The 23,032-nt window shown below is 42.7% G+C and overlaps 1 protein-coding gene across 1 annotated transcript; it reads right to left on the reverse strand.

Annotated features, from left to right (window-relative positions):
* Positions 1-5,014: 5,014 nt before the first annotated feature.
* Positions 5,015-14,883, reverse strand: galr1a (galanin receptor 1a; the record flags this gene model as incomplete). Its single annotated transcript, XM_080540996.1, has 3 exons — positions 5,015-5,335; positions 13,958-14,023; positions 14,203-14,883. 3 exons carry the CDS (start codon positions 14,881-14,883, stop codon positions 5,015-5,017), a joined length of 1,068 nt encoding a protein of 355 aa, XP_080397122.1.
* Positions 14,884-23,032: the final 8,149 nt, after the last annotated feature.

Raw genomic sequence — 23,032 nt, forward strand, 5'->3', positions numbered from 1 at the left:
TAATTTAAAATGTATTAAAAATAAAACAATAGGCCATTCCAGACCGTAGCTTTATATATATAAGATATGCAATCATTCTCTACCAGATTCACAATTGCAGACAGATGTAAATGTGTAAATTCAGATGTTATGTTATGTTCTGATATTGTGTCATCAGACCCTGGTGTGACACATTACTGTTGGCTCATGTTTGCCCTCTCCCTGGGGTTCGACACACTCTACTGGTCCTGTTCTAGTGGGTAGCCTCCTGCTATAATTGTACAGGTGTAGCCCAGGGTTTGTGTTCATGCCTGTCTGGTCAGAGATAGTAGATGAGGCCAGCCAGGGCATGGGCATATTGTGTATGTCTTTATAAAGGGAATTAGAGCTGTAATCAGCCCACTCTCCTGTCTATTTATGCAGTAGATTTTATTTTTCTAAACTAGCGACTCAAACTGTATTCAAAGTTGGTGAGAAATAAGGGGTTTTAGCTCTTAAATTCTGCATTGGGCTCATATAATATATTTGTACAGTTGGACACATATTTGTACACTTCTTTGGAGTGGCACTGTATTATGCTCAACCTCTAAAATAGCTCGCTCGACATTCTCACAATATTGACATTGTGTGGTCATCGCTCGAAACAGAATGTACAAGTCGTGCACAACGAGGGCAGGCTGGTGGAGGTAGACATCTGGGGAAAGGCTTGGAGTGAAATGAGTAATGATATCAAAACATGTGTTTGAGTTATGTAATGTTTTCGATACCATTCCTCACTACATACTACATACATTACACTGAGCCTGGTGATGAGGCATTGAGGAATGGCTTGTGAATGAGGCAACGAGGCGTTGTTCTATATCTTGTCCTAATCTTATTTTTCCTTTAGGTCTCTTGATGGCAATGGGAAAGTCAGATGCACTCAGAGGAAGCAGGTGGTTGTGTCAGAGCATAGGTCTGTGTGCATCCTTCAAGTTGAGGACCCATGCTGTTTCCAAAAATGACTTTCTGGGAATTCTGGCATTGTTTGGGTAATTGTTTCTTTTCACCAGGGCGAGTGTCTTGTACGATCACTGTGACCTCAGAGCTTGGGCCTGTAACGAGAAAGCTAGCATAGTGCCAAAGACTCAGATCCCAGATTTTGCAAAGAGTATTATCCATGAACTCACTACCCTGTAACTAAATGATGCCCTAGTTTTGTGGATGTGCAATCTTTCTCCTTGGAATCATTTGTTTTGAACAGGGGCAGTCATTTCACATGTTTAAACCCAGCTGCTGTAATTGTTATATCAGTGCAAAAAAACATCTCTTGGAAACATTTAAGGAGCTCTCCTGGCGGTATGGGAAATATTATCCCTGCATGTTGCATACTTTTTCCAGGGGGACAACATCTCCCAGGGTGAGAGATATAAAATGTAGATCAGTCATGCGTGAGTGGGGCGTCCACTATGTTGCCTGTACAGCAGTTCCCTTGGGTCCTACGGTATGTTTCTGTCCACAGGAGACGCATTATGAATAATGGCCATTTTCACTTTCATTCGTCTTAATTAACTTTGAGGGCAGCTCCTCTAAAATGTTTACAGTCTCATAGCATGGTGTGTACAAACCCCCGATCCATCTGGCTGTAATAGAATATCAATCATAGTTGTAATGGAGAAGCTCTGACAGCAGGCTCAGCAAACAGTGCTTTGTTACAGTACATATGCTATGCTTAATCACGAGTAACCAGTCAACGCCGAGAGGGAACATTACTGAGTGGGATCCCAGCGGCGTAAATGACAGACTTGTGACAAAGCAGATGCAACTAGAATGCACAAAGACGTTGGTTAGGAAACGTACACCACTACATTCCACTTTTTTACCTACAAAATTGAACAAAATAGAACTCTTAAGTATCACGTGTTGAAGAAAACGACCACAGAAAGGAAAGAGGGTGGTCATGCTGAATGAGTGCTTTTCCTTTTTCATCTCTCTCCATCCTCTCTTCCTCTGATTGCAACATCTCACACATCTAACACTTCTTATAGAGTGCTACTGAAACCGATTTTCAGGAGGACCAGTTAGATAACAGCTGTGTGTGTGTGTGTGTGTGTGTGTGTGTGTGTGTGTGTGTGTGTGTGTGTGTGTGTGTGAGAGAGAGTGTGTGAGTGTCTGAAAGAAGAAAGAAAGAAAGAAAGAAAGAAAGAAAGAGAAAAGAGAGAGTTCACAGGTATTGGTGCTGTTGAACTGTAAAACCTATTTTCTCCATTATTAAAGAGGATCCTCTATTGTTTAATCAGCTTGGCAGAATGAGATCATTATGTATCATGTTTACAGTGTGGAGGAGCAGGGCCCAGAAAATATAGAAAGAAAAGAAAAATAATTGTTATGCAGCTGTCGTATTCCAAAATAATCCATACAACTTGTGAACCAATCGATTGTGACTGATGGAAGTGGCTTGTTGCCTGAGGGAAACCCAGTCCAATTCAGCACAAATGTTTAGTAATGAGCGAAATGCCACTTTGAGGAAATGGAACACCCTCTCAGGGCCAGGTTCTGGAGATGAAGCAGCATAGCCACGCCTCCCTGGACATGAACAAATGACTGGTTATATATTATAAATCTATAAATAAATATTATCTCCCTCCTCAAGGTACAAGTAGAACACACAAAATTATACACAGTTTAATATCAACATTGATAAACACTGCATCGATACAAAACAATAGTGTTGATTTCTTTCGGAATAATATAATGTCAAAAACAAACGTTGGAAAGTTTCAACAGTTCCCTTAAAAGTTACAGGTAGCAATTTGAATACTGTACAGTGAGATCTGAAGCAAGTCATTAATTTAGTATCTCTTAATTAGTTCATCTTTGATTCAACAACAGCTCTGCAACAAAGCATTGGAGAATAAAAGGAAATCAACAGTGTCTGAATTCTACATGAAAAGGATCAAAATCTCAGTTGAAAGCCTTCAATGAACGATTGAACCAGACTATGACTTCATATTCTGTGGGCTGGGTGTAAATATACATTAGTTCCAAATTCAATAAAGATTCCTAGTCAATGGACTTCAAATCATTTAAAAGGCAGAACACCCTCAATCATTACTGTTTCTTTGTCAGGGATTTCTGTTGTTCATTCTGACATTCTGAGAAAATAGGGGAGGAAACGTAAGCAGATTCCGAAGGATGCATTGTAAGCAGGGCTACTCAGTGATCCAGCACTAAGATGAGACTACATGTACATACTGTCCGTGTAAACACCACTGGCACACGTTAATGACAAAACAGTAAGCAGGATTTACAAGCATGCATGTGGACATCATCAGCTTTCCCACATGGTGTAGTCTCATATACTGTATGCCAATCGAATTAATACGGTACATAGAAGTGCAAAGTAAGCCTATATGTTGAATATACATTGAGTATTTCTAAATCTGTACATTAGCTCTAATGAATGCCACCCCCCCCCCACACACACACACACACACACACACATACACACAAGTGTATATAGTATTACATGTGACATCACAGTTTTTTGAAGCTATACTGACAACATTTCCTTTCATTTACACATGCAACTCTCATGGAGATTGACCACCATTACATTCAAACAACAAAATAAAAGGACTTCAAATATCTTTGAATTTAAAAAGAGAAAATAAAAATCATATAGGTTTTTGATATTCTGGGCAATAGTATAGAGCAACAGCTTTTTACTTAAAACTACACGATAGTATTCTGCACATGAAACAATCAGGTTTATAATGTGTAGCTATTGTCATGTTAACTGCTCCTTCCAATAACGACACTTAAGACACAATATATCAACAAGAACCAACAACCAAATATGCACATGCACAGAATATCAGCACAGACAAGAGGGCAAATGAACCAATCATTCACAGTCTTTATTGGCTCTATCTTAAAGGCGTAACAAAAACAATGACGCCGGCGCTGGTGGGTGGTGGTGCTGGTGGTGGCACTAGGGGGTGAGTCTGAAATATTTGCGCTATTTTCAAGGCCATGATTTTTCAGCTCAACTGATGGATTTTGCCCTGCTCATTGTCATGAACATGGCTCTTTTACCACTCCTCCACCCACCTGAGCGCAGACAAGACAGTGCTCCAGCGCTGTGGTACTGTATGCTCACCTGTTGCCAATAGGCCTGCCTTTCAACTACTAGTGACTATTTTGCAAAGACTGAAAATACAGCTGATGGAGGTAGAAATCGGAGGACAGAATCATTGTAATGCAAGGAATGGAATGAGGAATGGTCTCAAACAGACGCTACCATTCCTCACTCCTTTCCATCAGATTCACTCAGCCATCATTCTGTGATCATGAGAGAGAGAGAGTGCCCATTGACACAAACACACATACACACACAAAGAGAGAGAGACCGAGCTAGAAAGACAGACAGACAGAGAGAGAGAGAGAGAGAGACAGAGCTAGAAAGACAGACAGACAGAGAGAGAGTGAGAGAGAGAGATAGAAAGACAGAGAGAGAGAGAGAGTGAGAGGGAGAGGGAGAGAGAGAGAGAGAGAGATGGTGCCCAGTCCACAGAGTTATACACGATGACTGTCCGGTATGGCCCATCCTCTCTGGTGCCTACACTCTGGGCTTCAGGTATTCAGGTATGGTACCGCACAGATATGGATCTGTGCAGCTTCAGATCACCCTCAGGTTTCTTCACAGGCCAGTCCTCCACCCCCAACACCCCCCTCCAATCTCATTCATCTCTAAAGAGAAACAGTGCATCCTCATGGCTTTGTCCTGTACAGTACAGTATGTCTCAGAGAGAATAGGACTATGTCTATGGTCAGGACACTCCAGATGGAACAACCTTCAAATGAAATGGAATGTTATTCGCATAGAGCTTTCTGACGGTTGATTGTGAGAACTCTCCTCCGGGTAGGAACCTCGGGTATCAGGCCTTTGTGTACAGCTGAGTTTCCAAGTCGGAAATGTCCAAGTCTCCTACTTTTCCAGATCAGTTCCCAGATCAGCTGGAACACAGACCGGCTCCCTGTGTCGACTCTCTGATCAGACATTGGTGCAGTTGGTGGAGGGAGGTGTGTCCACCACCTTGCTGCGCATCTCCTTGATGTCGTTGAGCGGTGAGTCGCCGGTGATCTGACACCTGAACACCTGCTTGTAGGCCTTCCTGAAGTTCTCTGACAGGAAGGCATAGATGACGGGGTTGACGGAGGAGTTGCTGTAGGCCAGGCAATGGGCCGCCACCCGGAACACGAAGGAGGCCTGGTTCAGGGGGAACTTGCCGAACTCCACCCACAGGTGGAGCACGTGGTGGGGCAGCCAAGAGATGCAGAACACCACGACTACCACCAGGACCGTCTGGGCAGTCTGGGAGACAGAGAGACAGAGAGACAGAGAGAGAGAGAGAGGGTAGCATTGGTCCAACACAGTTTATTAGGAGAAGATGATTTGTCACAGAAATAACTGATCTAAGGTCCGAAATGGTTCTGTCTGTCATATGTCATCATTTGCCACCAGATACTACATTGCAAAAACAATCATGAGATCAGCCGTCTACACCTGAATTGAGCTTGGCTCCGAGTTGAATGATTGATGGATGCATGGATATCATTTTGTATGCCAAAACTATCGGTCTTAAAAGGTGCCATTTGTCAGGGAAAATGTCAATTTCATGCTCAACGGCCTGCTTCTCTCCTCTGCAATCCTGGGAAGCGCCTTGATTTACCGCTGTGTTAAATAATTAGCACGCTACATGGAAGAGATGTTAAACAGTAGGAGCATACCGAGGAGGAATCAGGTTGCGATGGAGATGATTACAAAAGTCTGCTTTCTCTGCAATTAAGGGTTTAAGGCAGGCGCTTTAAATGATAGATGACTTTGCCACTGTCCCTGAGCCCAAAGAGGCACGTATACGGAGCCTTCCACATGTGTTTGTGTGTGCGTCCGTGTTTCAGAATGAGCAAAATGAGCCGTCAAAGGGGCTGATAAGAGTTGATTTATGGGGTGAAACATGATGTATAGGATCATAAGAAGCAAACAATAGTTACAATCTTATCTCATTCAGGTTCCTGTTCCCAACGATATTGCTTGTGAACCTTGGAGTATTAGTAGTTTCACAGGTCGTTCATGTGAAAATGTGCTTATCTAATTGTTAAGTTCCAAATATAGCTAACCTCAAGAAACATGATATACAGTATAGGATCATGAGAAGAAAGCATTAGTTACAACCTTATCTTATTCAGGTTTCTGTTCCCAGCGATATTGTTTGTGAATCTGATTTTTAAGTTCTAACTCTTTCTCCATTAGCCTAAATGTGTGTGTGTGTGTGTGTGTGTGTGTGTGTGTGTGTGTGTGTGTGTGTGAGTGTGTATGGTTAACCTTCGAAGGGGGTGATAAAAGTTGAACATTATATATACCGCAATGCATAGGGTGCTATAGCTAACCTCAAGAAACATGATATACAGTATAGGATCATAAGAAGAAAGCAGTAGTTACAACCTTATCTTATTCAGGTTTCTGTTCCCAGCGATATTGTTTGTGAACCTATTGGGTTAGTTATTTGCAGTTTCACATGTTGTTAATGTCAAATTATCTCATTTTTAAGTTCTAACTCTTTCTAAATGTGTGTGTGTGTGTGTGTGTGTGTGTGTGTGAGTTCTCCCTGGATCGCCACCTTGCCAGGGTGGAGAACCTTGTGTGTCCCAATGAACCTGAGGGCGATGCCGCCTGGAGCTTTGCTCCTGTCAGGTCACCCATGGCGTAAGGTCAAGGGGGAGGGTCCAGACAAAGTCTGATCTGAAGACCTCAACGGCGGAACTGGCGGAGGAAGATGACAGAGGGCTGCAACAGAGGGTGGAGGCGCATCAGCAGGCGCATCAGCCTCCCCACGTTAAAAGATGTCACGCGCTTGCATCCTCCCGAAAGGGAATCACTTCCGTTTAACGTTGTGGTAGGAAAAGGTGCCCCGGGAGGTCAAAAGAAAAGGTATAAGGTATAACAACATCAAAGCAAACATCAAAAAGTGCCACAAGACCTGGAAAGACACAGCAACCAATAGTGCGACCTGGAGAACCCTTGTCCGGGAGGGTGCTACACTAATACAATGAGGACCTCCGCCATGCTGCAGAAGATAAGTGCAGACTCAGAAAGGAGAGAGCCTCCACTAAAAAGGCCCAATCCAAAGCCACCATCACCACCACTTTCCCCTGTCCACACTGCACCAAAATATGCGCCTCCAGGATCGGCCTCTTCGCCCATCTGAAGACCCACAAAGACCAAGAAGGACGACAGTCATACTCAACTACGAGTGACCGCCGATGATGATGATTATGATGATGATGTGTGTGTGTGTGTGTGTGTGTGTCCCTTGTTCTAATTGTCCCATACAAGGAGGGATCCGAGCAGCAGGTGTGAAGGGTCACTTCAGTTTGGTTTCTCATTTGCACCTTCCTCTCGTCTGGAGTTTTTTGTAAAAACATACACACTCACAGAGAGAAGAGAGAGAGTACAATGGAAAGAGTGTCACCATACCAAAATCCTCTAGACCTCCCAATCTCAATAAATGAAATAAAAGATCAAATCAAAACCTTGATCATAATACTAAAGAACCAGATAACATCAGCAATGAAATGCTGAAATTCAGCAGCCCTGAACTACTCAATGCATTGCTCAATTCATTGTATTTAATAGTAGATACTGGTGGTTTTCCTAGCACCTGGAATCAAGATCTTATCACACCTATACATAAAAAAGGAGAAAATGTAACCCATGTAACTATCGGGGTATCTGTGTGCAGTAAGCTGGGGAAGGTATTTTGTAGCATAATAAATGCATGTATACTTACATTCCTTAAAAGCACAATACCTTGACCAATTCCCAAACTGGCTTTCCCAGAACAGGGACTGCAGCGAAGGCGGTCAGTTGTAGAGGAATATTGTCGAAATATGGCACGTATGACAGTAAACCTGGAAAAAACCTCAATCATAATATTCCAGAAGAAATCCAGATCCCAGGGAAACACGTACCAGTCTAGCTATGATGGAAAACTGCTGAAACAAAGTACCAGCAACCTGGGGTTGGAGATCAGTTCATCAGGGAGTTTGAACTTGGCTACAAAGGCATTGAGTGAAAAAGCTTGAAGGGTATTCTCCATCATTAAGTCGAATTTAGCAAACATTCCTGTTAAGATTTGGCTCAAAATGTACAACTCTATTTTAAACCTGATCCATATGGGAGATTCAGATTCAGATTCAGATTCAATTGAATTGTCATTGGCAGAGTACAAGTACAGAGACCACGAAACACATTCGGGATCTAGTGTAGTACGTAAGTATAGCAAGTAAGTACGAGGCCCAATATTAGACCCACACTTCAAAACATCCTAGGAGTCCACACACATACGCTGCCTGCAGAGCAGAACTGGGACTCTACCCCTGCATATCCAGGTCTGGGACTCTACCACCTGCATATCCAGGTCTGGGACTCTACCCCCTGCATATCCAGGTCTGGGACTCTACCCCCTGCATATCCAGGTCTGGGACTCTACCACCTGCATATCCAGGTCTGGGACTCTACCACCTGCATATCCAGGTCTGGGACTCTACCCCCTGCATATCCAGGTCTGGGACTCTACCCCTGCATATCCAGGTCTGGGTCTACCCCCTGCATATCCAGGTCTGGGGCTCTACCCCTGCATATCCAGGTCTGGGGCTCTACCCCTGCATATCCAGGTCTGGGGCTCTACCCCCTGCATATCCAGGTCTGGGGCTCTACCCCCTGCATATCCAGGTCTGGGGCTCTACCCCCTGCATATCCAGGTCTGGGACTCTACCCCTGCATATCCAGGTCTGGGGCTCTACCCCCTGCATATCCAGGTCTGGGACTCTACCCCCTGCATATCCAGGTCTGGGACTCTACTCCCTGCATATCCAGGTCTGGGTCTACCCCCTGCATATCCAGGTCTGGGACTCTACCCCTGCATATCCAGGTCTGGGGCTCTACCCCCTGCATATCCAGGTCTGGGGCTCTACCCCCTGCATATCCAGGTCTGGGACTACCCCCTGCATATCCAGGTCTGGGGCTCTACCATCTGAAACAGGCACATCTGAGCTCTATAAAACACAAATCCCTTATGAGCAGCAACCTCTCACAACAACTCCATCCCGTTATTTAACTTGCTCAGAAGCTGAAGACTATACTGAACAATAGAACATTGAAATACAATTACAAAATAAACTTTGTAACTGAGATTAACTCATGTTTTAACTGAGATTAAACAGAAGTATTACATTGGCAGAGAACCACCTGAAAAAAAAAAATATATTAAGGAGAGAATAACCCTCACTAAATATAGAATAAGTGACCATAACCTTGAAACTGAAAAAGGCAGACATTCCAAATGGTGGATGCCCAGATAATGCCTTATTGCCTTATTGTTATTGCCTTATTTGTCTTTGTGCTGCAATGTCAAGGAACCGAAGTCTAAGAATTTGAAAACCTGAAACTTGAAACAACAAACAACAGCTTTGGCTGAAGTAACCTCAATTAGACGATTCCTACCTGTCTCTGGCAACGTTTTTCCCACTACTCCATGCAGAATTCTGTCAGCTGTGTGATGTTTGAGGGGTGTCTTGTATGCACAGCCCGTTTCAAATCAACCCACAGCATCTCAATAGGATTAATAGCCGGGCTTTGACTTTGGCAACTTTTGGAGTTCTTTCCAGAACTCGTTTCTTTCAACATTTCTTTCTTTTGAGCCATTCCTTGGTGGATTTACTGGAAAGTTTTGGGTTATTGTCATGTTGCATGGTCCACATCCGCTTCACCTTGTATTTTTGGACAGATGGTCTCATATTTTCCTCAAGCACCCTCTGATACAATAAGGATTTCATAGTGGATTATATCATGGTGAGCCGGCCAGGCCTTACTGCAGCAAAGCAGCTCCACCCCATGCTTCACAGTTGGTATGAAGTGCTTGTGCTCAAACACTTTGGTTTGTGCCAAACATGTCTTCTGTTACTGTGCCCAAATAATTCAACTTTGGATTAATCTGTCCAAAGCACATTGTTCCAGAAGTCCTGGTGTTTGTCTAGGTGTACTCTGGCAAACTTAAGTGATTTTTCCTTTTTGACAGCAAGGGTTTCCTCCTTGCACACCTCCCATGAGAATCCAGCTTGTGCAGTCTCTTTCTGACATGCATGTACTTTGACATCAACTGTGGCCAGAGCGACCTGTGGGTCCTGTGATGACATTTTAGGATTGTTGGAGACTTCTTTGTTGCGGTCTACTCTTGGACTGAACTTGCTACAACAGCCTGACCTGGCCATGTTGGCAGTTGTATTAAATGTTCTCCTCTTCTAAATGATCTTGTGGAGTGGACAGTGGAGTGGCTGATTTCTAATTAAAATGTAATTTAAATCTGTTTAAGAGAGAGAGAGAGAGAGAGAGAGAGAGAGAGAGAGAGAGAGAGAGAGAGAGAGAGAGAGAGAGAGAGAGAGAGAGAGAGAGAGAGCGAGAGAGAGAGAGAGAGAGAGAAGAGAGAGAGAGAGAGAGAGAGAGAGAGAGAGAGAGAGAGAAAAAAAGCGAGAGAGAGAGAGAGAGAGAGAGAGAGAGAGAGAGAGAGAGAGAGAGAGAGAGAGCTAGATAGTGAGAGGCAACAATAACTCCATATTTGGATACCATGAATACTCTAGATGTGACCACATCAGGAGGTGCTGTAGTCATGGAGGTCAGACTCCAACTGTTTCTCTCTGATTCTCAACTAGACTCAAATTCCTATGTTTCAGCACTGGCATACCCAAAATCAACATCAACATCCCAAGGGGAGCAGTATGAGGAACAATTTTACAGTTTCTCATTTTCATCCCTCTCACTAGTTTGCTAGTTGTATCAGAACTGACTGTACCTTGAAGCCTGAATCATTCTAGCATGTAAAGTGAGCACCCATTACATAATTCATGTTCAACTGTCAAACCCCCTGATTGACACTGAAATAACCTTGCATCATCAGTAGTTGATATTTCACACACACTTGCACTGAAGTCCCTGTTGTACCTCTATCAACTCAAGGTTAAATACAGGGTCATATACATGTAGGCTTATGGGGAAAGAGTTAAAACTATCTATAGATAAATACTTTAACAAAACCTGTGAAACTGCAAATATTCAAGGGCTCAAAAGCAATATGGTTGGGAACAGGAACCGGAATAAGATCATATTGTTTAACTATTGTGATAACTATTGTTTGCTTCTCATGGTCTTATACATCATGTGTCTTTAGGTTAGCTATAGCACCCCATGCATTGTGATATAAATCATCTTAAACTTGTCCCTTTGATGCCAAATGACACACACACACACACACACACACACGCAGACACACATACACACACACACAGACACACACACACACACACACACACACACACACACACACACACACACACACACACACACACACACACACACACACACACACTGTTTTGGATATTATGGGGAGTGGGATCCCTAGAGAAAGGATGGCAAATCATTGAAGTGAAACATTTCTCCTGAAAGTAGAAACTCTGTGTGGAGGTAGACAACTATGACAGTCTCTCTCCTGATCGGCACAGGGGGAAACTTTCAACTCACACTTCTGGAAGACCCAGTCCCCCAGACCCAACATTAGCAGACACGTCTCATTGTGCTGTCTTTGCACCAGACTGCAATAACTGAGAGCAAACTGTTCAATCAGCTAATTAACGTCGCCTTGCACCTCCTACGCGGGTGAGCGAATTCATTAAAACTTTGTGACATGCCAGTCAAAAACAATTACATTCTCTACTTATCGGTGCAACTTTCCTGCTTAAAAAGCCTCAAGACATTTTCTCAGCCAACAATGAAACTGACAGTTGCCCACTGTTCTGCTTGATTAGAGCTTCTAAAATTAGAACCCTATTTCATATTTAGTGTCCCAAGGAATCAGGAGGAGTTCACATGAAATCACATTACGGTTCCAATTTCGAACTAAAACAACATAGTTGTGGGCCACGCTACAATTGTTCGCCTGTAAGTTGTGCAATTCCTTTCATAATGGCCCCAAAACAAATGGTTCCAGGTGTTTTTACCTGCCATTTGTGGGTATTAAAGATACGTACATAGGAAGGTGTTGTTGGACGGCTCTCTCTCTCAAAAAAAGAAGACAAACAAGTGGGGAAGTAGAGGAACAGTAGCCTATTTGCTCCAATAAGCTTGTCAACATTATGGACATAGTCTTGGTTAGACAGCTTTAGAGAGATATGCACCACAGCATGTCAGTTTAGAGACCTGTCGCTGTCTTCTTGTTGTGTGTGCCCAGGACTGATAAGAAGACTTGTTTTGTAACGCCAGAATGACAGAAGTGTCCTTGTTTTCACAGCTGTCACTGACACAACATTTCACAGCATTGAAGCTACAGCAGTAGAACCAAGGAGATGAGAGAAGAGGTGACGCACACACACACATACACATACACACACAGACACACACACTATTGAACAGCTTGTCTCTCCATTGGCCACGGACACAGCCAGTGCGTTTGCTTTATTAATTTGATTTGTTTGATTGTATTTGATGTTTGAAGCTTGATTGAATAAGGTCTCCACATTGGAACTCCTTCTGTTACTGCAAACTAATAAAGCTGGAGGAGAGGGTCGCAACATCCACAAAGCTTTCTACCAGGAAACTGTAACTCTCTAATTCTCAAACGTCTCGTCAACATGTCACAGGAAATGTTGCGTTTATTGTCCTGCTCTTGGAATAATATTTAAGATAGTGGTAATAAAATAAAAAAATATGTAAAGTTCAGGCCAACATCCATCCTTTATCACGTAACTATGTATATACTGTATATGAACAGTCCACAATTGCGTTAATATACTTTCATAAACTAATGAATTAATGAAACTAATTCACACACTAAGTATAATATTGAACCAGGGTGAGTTCCCCCGAAAGCTTAATCGCACTCTGAAGTCCATTTCAAGTCCATTTTAGTCAACAGTATTTGAAATAAAAATAAATAACATCTGAGTGCCAAGAAGCATTCATTTAACTGACCCCAGAATAGAGTGTACTGGATAAACAGATAAATACCCCTGGGGCACGTTATCCAGGTCTGCCACCCAGACGGACGGGCAATGTGAGCAGCAGCAGCAGCAGAAGCTGGTCACAGACAAGCCAGATGACCATTACCAAGAGTAATGGACCAAAGTCCACAGTTTGATTGCACTTTTCCACTCTGCTGCCTGCATGCCTCGCTGAAGCGTGTCAGTTCACAGACAAAATGGCCTACAGGGGGCACCTTGGAGGATACTCCTGACCATGCCACACTTTATATCCATAATAAACTCATTGCTGAGTTGAGGTTGTCTATTTTCAATTGCTATTCTCTGGGGGCATAATAAATTAGCTAAGATCATTTGGCTTCAACGTGGTGACATTATAGGGCAGTAGTAACTTGAGTATGTGTTGCTTTATATTCTATATTACACAATTTGTCCTAAGTGCATGACTTGACCACACCTACATGAGATTTGGGTAGATGTTCTGAACGACTTGATTAAATGCATTTGCTGTCATCATCTTCATCATACGCACCATCATCATCATCATCATCATAATCATTATAATCATCATCATTATAATCATCCGCATCATCATCTAGGAAATGTTAGGATATTTATAGCATAGCATAGAGTACAGCACAGTGTTTTATTTGTATAGTATAGTATAGTGGATAGTGTACATCGCCTTTATTTATGTAAACCAGCTCTTTTCCCTTCTTGTTTTTAGTATTTTTTTCCTAGCACCAGGGGAGCACCCCCTCCCAAATTTCGTTGTATGGTACCTGTACTATATCAATGACAATAAAGACCATTCATTCATTCATTCATTCATCTGCATCATGTCACAAACATTATTTGTGATGAATTACCACTTGTAGAGCTCTAAAAAAAAAAAATGTCTACATACCTTCTTCTTTGATGCCTCTGACTTTTTGGACATGTTTCTGAGTTTTTTGTGTAGGTGATTTAAAACCTGTAAACACATGTTGTAAAAACATATTACATGATTCATAATATGAATTAACATGTATAACATATTATGTAGGCTAACTACAGGTATGTAACTAATTCCAACGAAGCTATTGATGTCATTAAATATCTAGATGCCTAAATATAATAAGGAGAATTTCATTAGAATGACAATTAACTCACCTTTGCGTAACAGAACGAAATCAGTAGAAGGGGTATCACATAACCAAACACAAACGTGCAAACAACGTAGACCTTCTTTTGGATCTGATCCGGCCATATTTCCCAGCAATAGGTGTGACTTTCTCCTCTCTGGAATATGTTCTGATAGTACATAATCGGCGCGGCCATGGCCAAGGACAGTATCCAAATCACCACCACTCCGATGAACGCGTGCTTTGCCACGCGGATCGAAGAGGACTTTCTGGAATGCACGATGGCAATGTAACGGTCCACGGACATCGCCGACAGGGTGAAGATACTAACCAACATGGAAACGGTGAAGAAATAATGGATGAACTTGCAGATGAAGGCGCCGAACACCCACGTGGGCATCATGTAGATGGTGGACTGGAAGGGGATGCAGAAGAGCAGGTAGGACAGGTCGGCGATGCTGAGGTTGAGGATGAAGATGTTGGTGGTGCTCCGCGGTTTACCGGGCTTACTCCGGGCCAGCACCGTGATGACCATGGAGTTCCCCAGGACACCGAGCGTAAAGATGAGTCCGAACACCAGCAGCGTGATGAAGTTGTCCGTGCCGATTCCGAATAAAAGTTTTTGGGGATTCGCATCCTCGTAGTACGAGGTCGTGTTGAAATCCCACGGTGCATCGCTGAAGTTGCTGAAACCTTGTGACGAGTTCATCACTTTTTCTTCTGGAGCTAAAATGCTTTCTATTTCTCGAGAAATTCAGTGAAGTACGAAGGGCGCACGCATGACCTATTATAGTATGTCCCCTGCTGACTAAATGGGACATATATAGGGGTGGTTGTAGTGGTTGCCTCACGTTTTGGACTTGGTGATATTTGCCAGGTTACGATCATATAAAGAGAAAACAATGTTATGGTTTCGTTTGATTGCGCTGCGTAACTGTTGCCATCAGAAAATATTAGCTCAATCTGGTGCGTTTTTTTATCTCACTGTTTTTCCCCTACAGTCCAACAGTAACTAAGCAAACATCATTTTAAAAAGACATTCTGTGCATATTATATCCCGTATTTTGTCCCGAATTGACTGTTATGTTCATCCGCTGTGCGTAATAGCCACTGGTTGAGGTCTCCACGGTGCGCACCTGACGTCCTTACTCGCGCTCTGCTGACTGGCTGAGAACCAAACTCTCCTCGCCCCGATATCCCTCTAGGAGGGGGTGGGCTGCGCTTCTCACGTCAGCACTCGGTACCACCGCCCAAGATCATGGAGCTTACCAAGAACCATTTCAAACTTGGCTTATATACAGTATATACGTTCTCCTGTAGGCTACAGCCATCTTTTACGCACTGTGATTTGGATGAAACGTGTCTGTGAGGCAGTGGCCAATAAAAGGGTGCTGTTCTCAGTTCTCTTCCGATAATAATTGTATTAAGAGGTGCTGAAGTTATGATTGATGTAGCCTACAATTATGACTGATGAACAAAATGAATATATTCAATTCCAAAGATACTTCACCCTTAATGCATTGAGTGAGAGAGAGAGAGAGAGAGAGAGAGAGAGAGAGAGAGAGAGAGAGAGAGAGAGAGAGAGAGAGAGAGAGAGAGAGAGAGAGAGAGAGAGAGAGAGAGAGAGAGAGAGAGAGAGAGAGAGGAACCAGATGTCATCCATAAATACTAGGATATCCTGTAGTAGTGTAGTTGTTCTTTACTGTGGGTAGGTAGGTACCCACATCACTGTGTTATTAATGCAGAGATGCTGCGCGAGAACATTCTTGTGTTACCGACTGTAGCCTACTGGGGAGAACATGAGGAGTAGTAGCCTGCTAGAGAACACTCCCCACTAGGGATCGGGGAGTGCTCTTCAGAACGCCACATGTTACTCTTTGATCTCTGATAGTTCCTTCAATTTGCGACACGTCTCCCATATCATTTCCTAATTGAAGTTTCAGCCCCCTGGCTCATGTCATTTAGCAGTTGGGCAGGGCAGTCTCTCTCTCTCCGACATGGCTGCCACCTCCACAGCCTGCCGATTAGGGAATATGTTTGTGGCTTCCCTCATTCTTACACCTGTACTGTGACAAACAGAAAAAGTGATTTTAGTGTGAAATACCACTGTGTTTTTAATGCAGAGATGTTGAGCGAGAACATTATTGCATTACCGACTGTACTCGGTAGACCATCCCTTCCATTTCAACTCCAATTCAGGGGAAATTGGATTCACTGAAAGGATAGAATTCTAGGAAGATGTTGTCGGGGGGAGGGTGTCTGGATCCTCTGACTAGTACCGAGTTGTAATTGACTCTTTTCAGGACTTGGGCTTCAGGTCTCATATTGTATGCACGGTATGCCGTTTGTGCTGGTGTAAACACGTCTGACAACGGTAGGCCTGTTGAGTGTTGTCTGTTGACCAGAGGTCTTTCAGCCCCGGGCATGATCTCTGTATGTTCACTGTATTCCTTCTGTGCTGTCTCTGAATGCTGTTGCTAAGGCGCTGGCTGGACTCAGCTGTGTGAGGAAATGAAATGAACATCGAGGTGTGTGGAGAGTCCTGCCCCCATGGCAACAGAGACACAATACCACGACGCGGACTAGAGTGTGTGTTCCCGCTCATTGCGGCAGGGTCAGGGTCTAGTGGCTTTTCACAGCTAAATTCTGCTTAGATTATGGCTGCCAACCCAAACACAACCAACCGCAGTCGTAACACCCCCTATGTCACCTTCATCACCTTCAACTGTGTTTCTGTTTACCCCCCGACTCACAGAGACAGACACCGCACGGACAGGTAGAGACACCGTCACATCGTCTGGTGGGGAGAGATAGAGAGGCGGACTACCACTCAACCTTAGGCTACCTGTCATTTGATCGAGATCATTCAGCTCACTACTTTTCATCCAAAGGTCACCCTATAGATATAGTCACGGCAAAATGATTAATGATTAAGGGAAGAGACATATTGTTCAGTCGGTAGACTATAAGATATATAATCAGAGGGTAAATATGGAGTGATCTGAACAGAATGACACCAAACAAACGACAGCAATACGACATAACGATGATTAATCGCCAAGAGATTATTTAAAATTGAGAACGAAAATAAACAGAAACAGTGTGTGTATCATAACACATTGAGAGTTTAATGGCATTGATCAAATGATGATCATCGGTCATATGCAAACAGCAACATTGAGACAGTATGATGTAGCACTAGAGCATGTGTTCTATGTTTCTTATGGCCCTGTATTTTATTGAAATGTTAGAATAACAAAAGGACTCAATTTGTTATGAGTGAGGTGGTATTACCCCCACTAGATGGGGCTATTCTATATTAAAGAGATAAAGAAGTTGCCAAATACGGATGTCACATTAATTTATTGGTTCATGAGTTTTACTTTGTATATGAATGGTTCATGCATGCACTGATGTAATGTGAACTGAATGAGTCTTTCTGTCTGTCTGTCTGTCTGTCTGTCAGTCTTTTGAATTACTGCTGTCTGGTTCAGATAACAACAAATCTAATTAGCATTCATAATGAACATATACAATGGATATTTCTGGTGTTTGGGGAACAAACATATACCTTCCTAGACTTTAGGGGGAACAGTTGTATTGGGAAGATCTCATATTATTGGAAATGCACCCCAAATACGACTTTGTAGCCTCTCTCTGATAGGTCTAGGCTTTTAAGTCCGAGCTATTTCATGCTTCCCTTACCCAACAAGCGGATGCCCATTACAGGGGGCTTTCTAGGGGCGGATGCCCATTTACAGGGGGAGTATGCAGGGTTAAAAGGGAATGGTTTGTCAACAGGTGGGTATGTGTTCGGCTGTTTTTGCTGTGGACATTGTCTGAATCTTCTGAGTGGGGAGAAAGCTATTGCTATTTCCAGAGCCCCTTCTGATGGGGAAGGTGTCTCTGACTTCACTGACAGAGCAATTACCTGCTTGTTGTGCCTCTGTCCAGGAAATGATGCGGGCTATCAGGATGTACTCAGGAAACGGTTGGCCACTGTTCAACCCTTCCGGGATCGTTGGGGAGGCTCCTCATTAAGTGGAAGACATAGGGAAAATTCATTAGAAATCATTATAATGTACTATAATGATTAACACTCGCTCCCCGCTGGTGGAATGAGTCAGAACTGCAGAGTGGCTGTCAGCATGGCTGTCAGAACTGCAGAGTCACTCCCCATCTTCCGCCGGAGACTTAAGACCCATCTCTTCAGGCTACACCTTAACTGCTCCTCCTGAGACATCTACTACCCCACAGCACTGTGTCTCCTGAAACACCTGCTTCTCCCATTGTACTGAAGATTTCTACTTCCCCCATTGTACTGTTTCTCCAGTGTAAAAAAAAAACTATTCTATCACAACGACGGCCAATGGCCCCTGGCCTGAGCTAGATTACTCTTCCTGCTACGACTGGTGAATTTATGATTCACTTGCTTAATCAAATGTATTGATTGTAAATCACTTTGGAATAAGGCGTCTGCTAAATGCCAAAAATGTAAGTGTAAATATTAGCCACCCTGACATTATAATGTAATAGCCTTAGACCCTAGATAAAATGTAATAGCCTTAGACCCTAGATAAAATCATGTCACGTCTTAAACCATCCACCTGTGCCCTTGATGTCCTGCCAACAAGCTTCTTAAAAAACATATTTAGCTGCATGGCAGGCGAACTAATACAAATAATTAACACCTTCCTTTCATCAGGAATCTTCCCTGAAGCCCTGAAAACTGCAGTTATTAAGCCTCTACTAAAAAAGAACGGCCTAGACCCATTTGTACTAAACAACTACAGACCCATATCAAACCTTCCCTGTACAGGAAAAATTATTGAAATGGTTGCCCACGAACAACTTACCAATTATTTGACCCTAAATGATCTCTTTGATGACTTTCAATCAGGCTTTCGCCCCCTACATAGCACTGAAACGGCCCTTATTAAGGTCCTTAATGACATTTGCGTAAACACAGACTCCGGAAAAATCTCAGTTTTGGTACTACTAGATCTTAGTGCTGCCTTTGACACTGTAGAGTAGACCATGACATTCTAATAGATAGACTAAAAACCTGGGTAGGACTTTCGGGCACTGCCCTAAACTGGTTTAGATCCTACCTACAGGACAGAAGCTACTATGTCTCCATTGACAACTTTGTATCTGACCAAATTAAAATGACATGTGGGGTTCCCCAAGGGTCAATCCTTGGCCCCCTAAATACATACGTATCAGATCTCCTCCCACCCTATATTCCCGCAAGGTCCCTAAGGTCAGCTGAGACAAATCAGCTAATAATTCCAAGAGTAAAAACAAAACACGGTGCAGCAGCTTTCAGTCACGCAGCTGCATGCTCCTGGAACAATCTCCCTGAAGAAATCAAACAGGCCCAAACCCTTAAAATATTTAAATCTAAGCTAAAAACCTTCATGTTTTGCACCAGTTATGATTAAACACAAACACTTCTATCAATGTCTTTTTTCCATTAACTATTGTCTTTTTAAATGTTTTATCTATTTACTTCTTATATTTGCTTTTATTCATTGTAATTTTTATTTTCTTATGCTCCTCTTGCTGTATTTTTAAATAATGCATGTAAAGCACTTTGAATTGCCCCTGTTGTATGAAATGTGCTATACAAATAAACTTGCCTTGCCTTGCCTTGCCTTGCCTTGCCACCCCGACATATTTTCAATCAATCAACATAAGAGTGTGTGGCAATACAAACACAGAACAACACAAACAAAGTTCACTCCCATTCAAAATAGGCTACTATAGCCTAGAGAGTATGTAACCTTAGAATGAAATTCCACCCACATTGCAGTTATTACAATGAATGGGGGATGTGTAGGTACTGTAGGGTGATTGGGGTGTTAACAGCCACTCTACGTGATTAAAGGCAGAGGCTTTGGTTGATAACGATCATGGTCCTATGAGGACAACATGACTGGCCATCAACAGTACAATATGAAAAGGCCGGAAAAACAACAGTGACATCGAGTAACAGGAGACGGAAAATCTCTTTGCGTAATCATTTCCTTCTCCGTACTGAATGGAAAACACCCTAGTTATGTATTAAAGTCTCCAATCAAGGTAATTGAATTGGACAGTGCATGATATGGTCATTGAAGATGAAAGGAAAACACTGACTCCTGCAGTAGCCTTTTCCAACCAGTAGGAGGGTTGCTTCGGTAATGGCTTTGGGGTCAATTGCAAATGAAACTTGTATTTTTTCAAAGAACAGGAGCTTTAAAATTAAATCATATTATTGATAAACATTTTTGTAACCAACCCCTGCAAACTTTGGGTGTATTGCTGTTATGCTTCAGTTGGGGAAGAGTGGGAATGGTACAAAAAATCAATTTGATCAAATATCTGCATGAGCAAATTTGTTCCTGGGTTGGTTGGGTTGAATTTGCATAGAGACATGGTGTCTTTAATGATTCAATTTGGGGGGGGGGGGAAATGATTTGACTTAGTGAGACTAAACTTGATGCACATTTGCAATGGATGATATACGTAGAAACTGCACAGGTTACCAAACTCATTTCAGCGCAAGAGAACACATAGAATCAATTTGAATTAATTTAATATCCAGGCTAGTCTTACTGAGATACTATCGACTTTTCAAGAGAGACTTCTGTTACTTATTTGTATATTAAAAGGTTAATTGACAATATAAATAGAAAATGAAAAAAAGTATTGTACTCCAATAAATCAGCTTTAAATCATAATATTTATTGCATGCATTATTGCATTCCTCAGCATGCATTAATTGTCCCTTGACAATAGCAACAAACCATTAATTTTCAATGGCCCTTGTCTTCACATTTAGCCTCTGTTGTGTAACAGTGCTTATAGAAATGTAATTTCCTATAAGAGCTTTTCGTGGCTGACAGTGTTGTTGGCTCAGACTCTGTATGAACAATACTACAAAATAAACAGCATCAACACAATAATAGGGCTTTTAAGCATTTCATTTGACTGTTTACTGCTGATGAATACATTGTATTTGATACAATATGATTTATGTACCAACGCTTCTCTTACATTATCATTTTTACTTGTTTTACTTGTTACATGTTATTTTGCTTGTTCACACATGACTGGAGCTCTGACGTGCACTACAGTAAGATGTGTAGATCATGTAGTACTGTGACATAGACAGAATCAAGATGAGATTGGGTCTAGAGAGGGGACAGAGGGTGCCACTGATCTGTATAGTCTATAGATCTTGTCTATACCCCTGCACCCCAGGAGGAACCACGAGTTGAAGTACATGACCACCTCCCCACCAAGACGTTTCACAAGGTTGGCTTCAGTCACAGAGGGAGGGAAGCTTTGCATTACACTGAGTGTGCCTACTGTGTACAATGGGCTTAGGAATCAGCAGTGGGCTTCTGTCATGGCAGTGTGTGTGTGTGTGTGTGTGTGTGTGTGTGTGTGTGTGTGTGTGTGTGTGTGTGTGTGTGTGCGTGCGCGCGCGCGCGTGTGTGTGTGTCCGCCCCAGCAGGTCCGGTCGGATCACAAGTGCAAGAGCTTTTAGAGGTCATTTACATGACAAGTGTATCCTAATGTCCTTTAAAATGTGTTGGGTGGGTGGACACACAACCGATACCTGCATTGCACCACTGTCAAAGGCTTTTAACGTTAGATCAAAGCTACAATAACTGGTTTAAGGCACCAATTTGAACGAGCTCCTCCAAATAAGGTGATAATAGGCTATTCCTTATAATATGCAGTTGAGTAGTTACATGCTTTTTAGTCATGCAAAATGCAGTGAAGTGCATTAAACACTTGCTGCGCTTATGAACGAACGTGTGACACAGATAACGTTAGGAGTACGTGTGCGTGTACAGACGTGCCTCTCTTACCCACATTTCTTCGCGGAGTAACAACATTCCGCCCCACCCCGGAGAACCATCATCACTGTAACCTAAAACAAGGAAGCAACGACAATGCATGTTTAACCCAGAAGACATTCGTGTGAAAACGGCAACGCCGATTCGCAGACAAAATCTGGTTTATTGAATGCGCGATCCTTTTTTCCCCATTCAGAACAGAAGACGTCGTCCAAATCACTGCCTGGTTATTGTGGATGCATTTGATTCCATCTAAACGGAGAAGGGTATGTACTGTACACCGTCGTTTAAGAGAGAGTGGGAGTGTGTGTGTGTGTGTGTGTGTGTGTGTGTGTGTGTCTTATCTTTTTGTGTACGTGTGTGTGTGTGTGTGTGTGTGTGTGTGTGTGTGTGTGTGTGTGTGTGTGTGTGTGTGTGTGTGTGTGTGTGTGTGTGTGTGTGTGTGTGTGTAATAGAGAGAGAGAGAGAGAGGGAGAGACCAATGCAAGTACATTGCGTTGTGTACTTTCTTCCATGTGACCGATACATAGTAAATCTATCATATTATTGAATCAGCTGTTTTGATAGTGATACTTCAGTCGATTTACATAGAAATGTAATGTCATAATAATGTCATAATAATGTGTCCTATCCAACGTCGTCTTGTTTACCACCACCAGGTTAGGGCGCGCAAGGTTTCGATCACAGCAAATAACGCGCGGAATGTCCTGTTTGTTTGTAAACATTTCTGAATGGGGGGTTAGAACATAGACACATACTGTAAAACACAGCCTTGTTTGTATACGCCGATCACTGTAGGTGGACCTGCGATACATACAATAATAGCCTTACTCAGCGAATCGACTGAACGTCAGCGCTGTGACAGATCACAGCAGTGGTGACACAGGGGCTTGGCTGCCTGTCATGCTCCTGCACATCTTGGGCAAAACGGATTACTCTGTTTCAGGACTGTAGATGGATCAGCCCCATTCCCTGTGTTAAAAAGAAAAAGCATCATATAAAAAC

Source organism: Nansenia antarctica, assembly GCF_963989245.1.
Source record: "Nansenia antarctica genome assembly, chromosome: 10".
NCBI classification, from domain to species: domain Eukaryota; kingdom Metazoa; phylum Chordata; class Actinopteri; order Argentiniformes; family Microstomatidae; genus Nansenia; species Nansenia antarctica.